This window comes from Chiloscyllium plagiosum, chromosome 15 (assembly GCF_004010195.1).
Source record: "Chiloscyllium plagiosum isolate BGI_BamShark_2017 chromosome 15, ASM401019v2, whole genome shotgun sequence".
Taxonomy (NCBI): Eukaryota; Metazoa; Chordata; class Chondrichthyes; order Orectolobiformes; family Hemiscylliidae; genus Chiloscyllium; species Chiloscyllium plagiosum.
In genome coordinates, this window is record NC_057724.1 from 66,234,278 (window position 1) to 66,244,668 (window position 10,391).

Below are 10,391 nucleotides of genomic sequence, written 5' to 3' on the forward strand. Positions count from 1 at the left end.
TAATTAGCTGAGGTGTCAGCAGAGCCCAAATGACTGTATGGGCCCCCTGTTCTTCGTTAGGCAGGCAGATGTTAGATGGTGGTCTTTCCCCACCGCGCCTTGGCGGCAGCTGCCCCAAGCTTCAGCACGTCCCTCAACATATAGTCCTGGACCTTGGAATGTGCCAGTCTGCAACACTCAGTCGGGGTCAACTCCTTCAGCTGGAAGATCAACAGGTTTCGGACCGCCCAGAGAGCGTCCTTCACCGAGTTGATGATCCTCCAGGCACAGTTGATGTTCGTCTCGGTGTGTGTCCCGGGGAACAGGCCGTAGAGCACGGAGTCCCGCGTCACGGCGCTGCTCGGGACGAACCTCGACAGACACCACTGCATTCCTCTCCAGACTTCCTCTGCATAGGCACATTCGAGAAGGAGGTGTGTAACAGTCTGGTCCCCCCCGCAGCCGCTTCGAGGGCAGTGTGTGGTGTGGCAGAGAGTCCGGACGTGCGTAAAGGATCTCGCAGGCAGAGCCCTTGTCACCACCAGCCAAGCCATGTCTTGGTGCTTGTTGGAAGGTTCTGGCGATGAGGCATTCTGCCAAATGGTTTTGACAGTCTGCTCAGGGAACCGCTCGACAGGATCTGCCCTCTCCTTTTCCCGAAGGGTCTCAAGGGCACTACGTGCTGACCACTTCCTAATTGACTTGTGGTCAAAGGTGTTTTTCTTGATAAATTTCTCCACGAAGGATAGGTGATACTGAACGGTCCAACTACTCGGAGCGTTCCGCGGCAGCGAGACCAGGCCCATCCTTTGCAACACCGGGGACAGGTAGAACCTCAGTACATAGTGACACTTGGTTTTGCGTACCGGGAATCCACGCACAGCTTGATGCAGCCACACACAAAGGTGCCCATCAGGGTGAGGGTGGCATTGGGTGTATTTTTTCCCCCGTTGCCCAGATCTTTATACAGTGAGTCCCTTCGGACCCGGTCCATCTTTGACCTCCATATAAACTGGAAAATGGCCCGGGTGACTGCAGTGGCACAGGTTCTGGGAATAGGCCAGACCTGTGTCACGTATAATAGCAATGACAGTGCCTCACACCTGATGACCAGGTTTTTTCCCGCGATGGAGAGCGACCGTAGCTTCCATCTGCCCAGTTTCTGCCTCACTTTGCTGATACGCTCCTCCCAAGACTTGGCGCATGGCTTTGACAGTCTGCTCAGGGAACCGCTCGATAGGATCCGCCCGCTCCTTTTCCCGAAGGGTCTCAAGGACACTACGTGCTGACCACTTCCTGATGGACTTGTGGTCAAAGGTGTTTTTCTTCATAAACTTCTCCACGAAGGACAGATGATACGGAATGGTCCAACTACTCGGAGCGTTCTGCGGCAGCGAGGCCAGGCCCATCCTTCGCAACACCGGGGACAGGTAGAACCTCAGTACGTAGTGACACTTTGTGTTTGCGTACCTGGGATCCACGCACAGCCTGATGCAGCCACACACAAAGGTGGCCATCAGGGAGAGAGTGGCATTTGGTGTGTTTTTACCCTCGTTGCCCAGAGATTTGTACGTCGAGTCCCTACGGAACCTGGCCACCTTTGATCTCCATACAAACTGGAAGATGGCCCGGGTGACTGCGACGGCACAGGTTCTGGGAATAGGCCAGACCTGTGCCACATATAACAACACTACAGTGCCTCCTAGTTTGGGAATTTTTTTTTATATTTCAAAAATATACTTTATTCATAAAATAATTTGATGGTCAGTACAGTTGGTCATGCCATACATCTGTAAACATGTACATACAGAAATCAGAATTTGTCATTTTTTATTACAGGTCTGTACATTTTTCCACCATATGCCCATATAATTAGCTGAGGCGTCAGCAGAGCCCAAATGACTGCATGGGCCCCCTGTTCTTCGTTAGGCAGGCAGACTTTACACAGTGGTCTTTCCCCACCGCGCCTTGGCGGCAGCTGCCCCAAGCTTCAGCGCATCCCTCAACACGTAGTCCTGGACCTTGGAATGTGCCAGTCTGCAACACTCACTCGGGGTCAACTCCTTCAGCTGGAAGATCAACAGGTTTCGGAGCACCCAGAGAGCGTCCTTTACCGAGTTGATGATCCTCCAGGCACAGTTGATGTTCGTCTCGGTGTGCGTCCCGGGGAACAGGCCGTAGAGCACGGAGTCCCACGTCACGGCGCTGCTCGGGACGAACCTCGACAAACACCACTGCATTCCTCTCCAGACTCCCTCTGCGTAGGCACATTCCAGAAGGAGGTGTGTGACAGTCTCATCCCCCCCTTCTCCACGAAGGACAGGTGATACGGAACGGTCCAACTACTCGGAGCGTTCTGCGGCAGCGAGGCCAGGCCCATCCTTCACAACACCGGGGACAGGTAGAACCTCAGTACGTAGTGACACTTGGTGTTTGCGTACCGAGGATCCACGCACAGCTTGATGCAGCCACACACAAAGGTGGCAATCAGGGTGAGGGTGGCATTGGTGTGTTTATACCCCCGTTGCCCAGAGATTGTACGTCGAGTCCCTACGGAACCTGGCCACGTTTGATCTCCATACAAACTGGAAGATGGCCCGGGTGACTGCGACGGCACAGGTTCTGGGAATAGGCCAGACCTGTGCCACATATAACAACACTGACAGTGCCTCCACGTTTGGGAAAATGGTTGGTATGTATCTAATTCGACTGAAGGGTCTTTTTCCATGCTGTATGACTGTACGGATACTAAAGGAACAGCAGTGCATTTCTGAGTCAGCATGGTATGTGGCTTGAAGGGAAACATTCTAGTGGTGGTGATCCTATGCACTTGCTGTCCTTGTTCTTCTAGCTGGTGTGGGTTGCTGTTGAAACTTTGCAAACCCTTGCCAAGGAGATCCTTATAACCATTGAAAGGCGGAGGCTAGTTTTGAATTTTGAGTGGCCTAGGTTTGAGGACAAACTGCAGAGGTTGGAAGATTGATGTCTATCCCACTCCACCCATGACAGCATTGTAACTGTCACTGACAATAAATAATAATCCAAAGACCTTGCCACTGCTTTGCACTAATGCTTTTCTAGGCAGTTATGGTAATGTTCATTGCAAGACATTTTCTAAATATATTCTTATTTCTAATAATTATTTTTCTCTTTATCTCCAGAGCTTAATGTTGCCATGGCAGCCACCAGATTGTTCGATACTTCTGATGCTGTGGAACTCTTCGCTCCTCAGTGTCTATACTTGAAACCGATTGCAAGGCTGACAATCAATGTGATATTTCCCAAGACTAAGTTATCCTCAAGACTCATTTCAAACTGGGAAGTGATGGAGACCCTGAAGAAAATGGCATACCCAGATCAGATTACATCGCTCAAAGTCTCACGCAGCACAATGGACTTCATTCGCTTTGAGGCAGAGGTTGAAAATAAGAATCAAGTTCAAACTGTTTGGGAAAAGTTTAACAACAAAACTATTAAAGTGAACGGTATCAATGAGACAGCGAAAGTGCTGGCAGTTGTAACTCAAGTCAACTTTCCCAGCCCGTGTGACTGGGAGTCCTTTTTTAAGACTGCTGACTGCATGAATGAGGCTTTGCCTGGTGAGAGACCTGACACTATCCATATGGAAGGGCTACCGTGCAAGTGGCTCTCTTCAAAGCAGCTCAATAGGGAAAAGCCAATGGAAGAGATCCTTCAAAAGGTCTTTGGCAGATTTGGAAAGATCCGAAATGTTGACATTCCCATGTTGGATCCCTATCGAGAGGAAATGACAGGGAAGAAGTTCAACACTTCCAGCCTTGGCGGCCTCCCCACCTTCGAAGCATACATCCAATACCAGGATTATTCAGGCTTTGTGAAGGCGATGGAGTCCTTACGGGGAATGAAGCTGATGCACAAAGGGGATGATGGAAAGGCAGTGGCATGTAACATAAAGGTATGGAGTTACAATCTTTGCATTTGTTACATATGATTAAATATCTTGAAGCAGAGCAGGATGATAACCTCAGTGTCCTGACCAATATTATCTCTCAGTTCGCATCACAAAATACAGCCAATTATCTGGGCTGCATCACCTTACTGTTTGTGGGAACTTGCTACATGCAAATTGACTGTCTTATTTCCTACATGACGTAAGACTAGAGGAAATAGTAACATGATTAGGCCAGTCAGCCCTGAGACCTGCTCCAGCATTTAATAAGATTCTGAAGAAGTCATTGGATCTGAAATGTTAACTCTGCTTCTCTCCGCAGACCTGCTGAGTTTCTCTACCTTTTTTTTGGTTTTGTTTCCGATTTCCTGCATCTGCAATCTTTTCAGTTTTTTGTACACTGAAATCATGGCTGCACTGATTGTGTCTCTAGGTGCACTGTCTTGCTTCCACCTCTAATCCTTGTTGAAGAGAAATTTACCTTGGCCAATATATCCACTAACCCAACCTCCATCCCACTCTGTGGAAGAGAATTCGAAGGACTAGTGACTAGTGACAGCAGTAACTACATTTCAGAAGTGATCATTGGCTGTAAAGTGCTTCGGCAAAAAAAAGGTGCAATACAAATGCAAGTCCTTTTGTTGTTAGAATAAATTATTGCTTCATAGTAGCACATGCCACTGGAGGCTAATTGTGTAATAAGCAAGAAAATGCACCTATTTAGCCTTGGGAAAGGAATAAATTCTAATCTCTGCTTCCCAGTAGACTATTCTAAATTTCCTTCATTTTCATTAATTAGTCCTGTTTGCATCTGTACATTGGAGATTGAGGGATATGACCAGTTTGATTCCCTGCTAGTTGGCTGATTTATTCATGCCACCTTCTGATGAACAGTATCTTTACTCCTAATGTGTGCTTGCTTTAAGGTGCAGTAACTCGTACAGGGACCGGTCTCGTACTTTCTCTTCCAGGTGACCTTTGACACAACCAAGCACCTTAGCGACTCGGCTATTGAAAAGCGAAACCTGGAGAGGTTGAAGCTGCAAGAGTTGGAGAAGCAGCGCGAGGAACAAAAGCGGAGGGACAAGGAAGAGGAACAAGCCAAGGAGGCTGAACGGTAAATCAGAATCTACTTTGTGGGTGAGACTATATCGAGTAAAAGAAACTTGTGAACAGTGTCTCCAAATCAGTCAAGAGCCCACATTGCAATAACTACAAACCTAGATAATCAGTCAACAAAATCAGTGGTATAGACCCATTGTACAGTTTTGTGTGATGCTCTGCTTTGTGTACTCCACTGTGATGGTTACCAGTTGTTGAGCTGATACTAAATGGTAGATATTGTCACCCTGACCCCAATGCCTTCCAACTTCTAACAGCATTTATGGAATTCTTAAATTTTAACATTTTGGTCTGCACACGAAAAGAGGACACTCAGAAAGCAGAGAGGTCGGGACAGAAACCAATAGTTGAACCAATGCCTGCTGGTGGAAACATTTGTCATTGGATTCATATCTGCAGAACCTATTTGACACTGTCAAAATTAGACAATAAATGATCCCATTTGCAAGCTGTTCTGTTAAAGGTTAGTGGTAGCATGATCTATATAGTGGTTGGGGTAGGGAATCAGAATACGTTGTAAAACATACAGTGCACACAGGATAACTTAGAAATTGAATATCTCCATGAAATTCAGTTGCTAAATGCAAGCAACCAAGGAATCCAGTCTAGCTTTCACTTGGATGTTTCTATGTATATTTGGAACATTGTTGTCTTACTTGGTTGGGAATTAACATGGAGAATTTATCCCCAATAAATGGATAAGTAGAACTTAGCTCAGGAATTTCAAATAAATACATTCAATGATTAGGTCAAACTCCTATTGCTAAGTTAATAAGAATATTGATCAGTGGGCTTTAATTATGTACCGTACTGGTGTAGTTCCTTCAGAGTGGGATGCTCATATTTATGCGTGAGAGAGAGAAAGAGAAACTTAGTGTGTTTTTGTTTTGTTTCTGAGTGCTGTTTCATTGGCTCCTCCTTAAAAATGCTTGTGTGAATGTTAGATGAGTACAGAATCAGATTTGGCTTCATGGATGGGTCAGGAAAGTACAAAATCATTGGATCCAATGTTGGTTCCCAGAGCAAATGGTAGCGGTTTAATGGGTATTTTTGTAACTGGGACACTATTTCCAGTCAGCTCTGAACTTGTGATATGTTTAAATGATTTGGACTTGTGTGTAATGGAATAGGATTAAACTCGACAGGGTAGTTGACAGTGAAGAAAGTGGCTAAAGGCCAATGGACTGATCAAAGAGAGTTGGAGAAGGAGAAGTGTGAGGTAGTCTATTTGGGGAAAGCAAAGGAGGAAAGAGAAATATCCAATAAATGATCAAAAAGTACTGAGAGGTAATTGAAATTTCATCCTTCATTCATCAGCAGCAAAGTAGATTAACTGGTCGTGTATCCATTTGTGTAATCTTTCCCATGTTACCTTCTAAATAAACTATCTTAAGGGTGTGAAGGGAACTATACAAATGCAAGATTTTTTTTGAGAAAGGGTAATTGTGATACAGATAACATATATGTTCTACTGCAAACATACAGCATAACATTTTTGTATATGTCCACATGTAACTAACTGCCTCAACACCTCCCATATATAGAAGACTAGACATTAATGTTATTTTAGTTGCAACTTTACAGAACCAACCGAAGCATAATTTCTACAGGACATGAACATTTTTAATGCACTGGGTATGAAAATACTCTGAATAAAATAAACTGCTAGTTTTCATTTCACTATCTGTCAGCTTTTAAAAAAGAACTAATCCGGCTAGAGTGTAAAACTGGCATTGCACCCAGTGCTGGCCATTTCTGAAGTGACAGGTTAAGGTTAAAATTGTCCCTCTTCAGACCTCAGCTGAGAATCAGTAAAAACAATTATTGTTCTACAAGCTACACATCGTTGAATTGTAGTGCAAAATAGATCACATGGCACTCGCATATCCTGCTGCAGCACACGGGGAAGGAGATTTCGAGGGGATTTGAGGAAAATGCTTTTCACCCAGAGAATGGAGGATATCTGGAACTAAAAGTGTAGGAGGGGTAGGTACTCTCAAGACATTTAAAAACTGCTTAGATAAACACTTGAAATGCTACAGCCTACAAGGCTGTGGGCCAAGTGCTGGGAAATAGGATTAAAATAGATAGGTACTTGATGATGTGGACACAGTGGGCTGAAGCCAAAAGAGAAAATGCTGGAAAATCTCAGCAGGTCTGGCAGCATCTGTAAGGAGAGAAAAGAGCTGACGTTTCGAGTTTAACTGACCCTTTGTCAAAGCTGAGCAGTGAAGGTGGACAGGGGGAGAGAGACAAACGAAATTCCTGTCGGAGAGAAGAGCAGTACTTCTTCAGGGTAGGTATTCCTGGCAGTGGGTTAAACACTGGATAAAAGCAAATTTCTGCAGATGCTGAAAGTGGGCTGAAGGACCTCTTTCCATTCTATTAAAATTCTAAGACTGTATAACTTGTGTCTGTAGGCACAACTTAGAACATTTTTCTGAAGCATTATCTGGAGATGCAATCTGCCGAAAATGGACACTGAATCAACGAAGTACATTTTAGAAAGGGTGACCAAAAGCTAGGTCAAAAAGGTCAGCTGTGAGAAGAATGGTGAAGATGGAATGAGGGATGGATATAATTTCACAATTTTTCAAACTATTTCACTTACATGCATGGGGAAGAAAGTCTTTTCATGGAAAGAGAAACAAGGCACTGTGAAACATTCTGATAATAACACTCTCATTATAACTCTAATATGGGATGACTTCTGATCCAGCATTCAAGACTTCTATTTTTAAAAAAAAGAACAGCGTCGAATTTCCCTGGATTTCATAATTCCGTCAAATTAATTTCTACGGGCAGTATTCGGTCAGTGTTGAATAATGCGCCCGTGGAATTCTTAACCACAAAAAGCAATCAAGGCCAAAACGTTGTGTGGTTGCATGAAGGAGTTAGGAAAAACACTTGGGACAAAAGGATCAAAAGATATGGGGGAGAAGTGGGAACAGGTTACTGAGTTGAATGAAGGGCTGAATGGCCTACTTATCCTATTTTCTATATTTCTATATTCTCTGGTCCATGTGTACAGTTGCGGTCAAAAGGGAATGTGGACACAGCTGTCTTTACAGGTGAATTATACCCCTAGTGTTAAATAAACCTAAAGTAAACTCAATGCCCAGAATGGTTCTGTGTAAATTCACATTGACTTTCAGAATGGTTGCCTTTAGGAAACGAAGGGAGGAAGAGCGGGAAAAGGAGAGGAAACGGAGAGAGAAGCTGAGGAGGAGGGAGCACAGGCAGAAAGAGCAGGAGGATAGACACCGCCTGAGCAGACAATCAAAGCTAAACCTGGAGAATGAGAAAGAGCAGAAGGAGGTCACTGCATGGGAGGAGAGAAAGCTGGTGCTCGCTCAGAGGAAGCTGGACTCTTACAGGCTTCTCACTGTGCTTTTAAACAGTGCAAAAGTAAGTACCTGCCTTTGAGTGAATTTCTCCTGCAGCTTTCACCTCTCCGTTTCTTCCCTCAGATGTCCTGATTTTCCTGGAGGCATTGATGCCGAGGGGTTACCATTTCACTATTTAACTCCTGGTCAAGCAATGTCATCATTTTAAAATTCTCACCCTTGTTTTCAATCCCTCCGAGTTGCCCCATTCCCTGTCTCTCTAATCCGCTCCAGTCTGAGGATATCTACACTGCTTTAGTTCTGACCCTAACTGTAATCACTCCACCAGTGATGGTCATACCTTCAGCTGCCTCGGTCTTTAGCTCTGCGGTATTTCCCTCTGCCGCACACTTCGATTTCTTTCCCTATGACCTCTTTAACAAAGCTCTGACCTAAATCTCCTTATATGGCCTAGTGTCATTAAAGTTGGCATATGAACATGATACCTTTGTTGTAATAGCTCTCTGATACCTTTTTAATGTCCACTCCTTCATGGGTCAGTTTCAACACCTGAGAATCAGTTGCCTGCTTGAAGTGGCTACATTTGGACATCAATTGATGAGATCAGTAGTTTAAAATTTGGCAGATGGTGTTTAGTATTGGTCAGTGTGAGGGTATCCTTTGTGATATGAAGAATAAAAAGACAATTTATTATCTAAATGGAGAGAAACTTTAGAATGCTTCGTTGCAGAGGGATCTTGGTGTTTTTGTGTGAATGAATTGCAGAAAACCTGTCTGCAGGTACAGCAGGTATGAGGAAGGCAAATGGAAGTTTCGCATTTATTGCTAAAGGAATGGAGTATAAAAGTAGGGAAGTGTTGTCACAAATGTACAAGGCATTAGTGAGACTGCACCTGGAGTACTGCTTACGGTTTTGGTCCCCTTACGAGGAAGGATGTAATTGCTTTGGAGGCAGTTCAAAGAATTCCAGAGATAAAAGGTTTGTCTGATAAGGAGAGATTGAACAGTTTAGGTCTATAGTATTCTAGTATTTAGAGGAATGAGAGGAGATCTAATTGAAGCAAATTGCCAAAAGGGCTTGACAGAATAGATGTAGAGAGGATGCGGGGCACTGTTAAATCAGAGGTTAGGATAAGGGACAGCAGGTTTAAAACAGAGATGAGGAGCAATTGCTTCTCTCAAAGGATTGTGACCTTGCTCCCCTCCCAGTCCAAGCATGTGTGCCCCTTAGAGCAATGTCTTCATTATAAAATTCTCATTCTTGTTTTCAATCCCTCCAGGTTTTACCCATTACCTATCTTTCTGCAGTCCTATAGATGTCTGAGGATAGCTACACTGCTGTAATACTGAACCATGTGCATCCCGGACTGTAATCACTCCACCAGTGATGGTCGCACCTTCAGCTGCCTCAGTCTTCAGCTTCCCCTCTGCCTTGTCATCTTGATTTCCTTCTTTCCATTCTCCAGTTATTGGGCCCTGCAGTAATTATAGTATAGTGTAGAAACATATGAAAGTTTTCATATGCAGTTTTCCCCTCCTGCCAGGCCCTAGTTCAGAGTACTATTCCAGCCAAAGGTCCCAAACACTGATCTGATTTGGGATCTTTCTACTCTGTGTGGCTCAGTCCCATACCAGATAGTGGATTCACCAGCGGAACTTTGGCAGGTTGGTGTGAATATCAGTTAAATATTGCCTTGTACTTTTTCCTGTTGAGGTTAATTTAGACTTGCTGAGTATGTTTACTTTATTTAATCAATACAGAGGAACCTCATTATGCAAACGAGATGGGTGGGCAGTATTTCGTTTGGATAGTTAATTATTCGGTTAATTGATTCAATGCCTTTCTTCTGGGGTTCAGAGTTTTCTGGAAAGTCTGCTCCCTGTTCAGGAGATAAGGCAGCACCACAGCGCATGCAAGCCCCCGCCTCCTCCCGCCCTCCCAAACCCGTCCAACACTGCCACCCCCCTGCCCTCAATCCCATCCAATACCACCCACCCCCCCACCCCCACCCCGC

At 44.7% G+C, this 10,391-nt stretch overlaps 1 protein-coding gene across 1 annotated transcript in view; it reads left to right on the forward strand.

Moving 5' to 3' along the window:
- The window catches only part of LOC122557455 (A-kinase anchor protein 17B-like), a 41,138-nt gene that overhangs the window by 15,775 nt on the left and 14,972 nt on the right, over positions 1-10,391 (forward strand). Inside the window, exons 2-4 of the mRNA XM_043705215.1 lie at positions 3,141-3,913; positions 4,879-5,024; positions 8,200-8,437. Of these exons, the coding sequence (XP_043561150.1) occupies positions 3,155-3,913; positions 4,879-5,024; positions 8,200-8,437 (1,143 nt within the window). The 5' untranslated portion in view covers positions 3,141-3,154. The remainder of the gene's footprint in view (positions 1-3,140; positions 3,914-4,878; positions 5,025-8,199; positions 8,438-10,391) is intronic.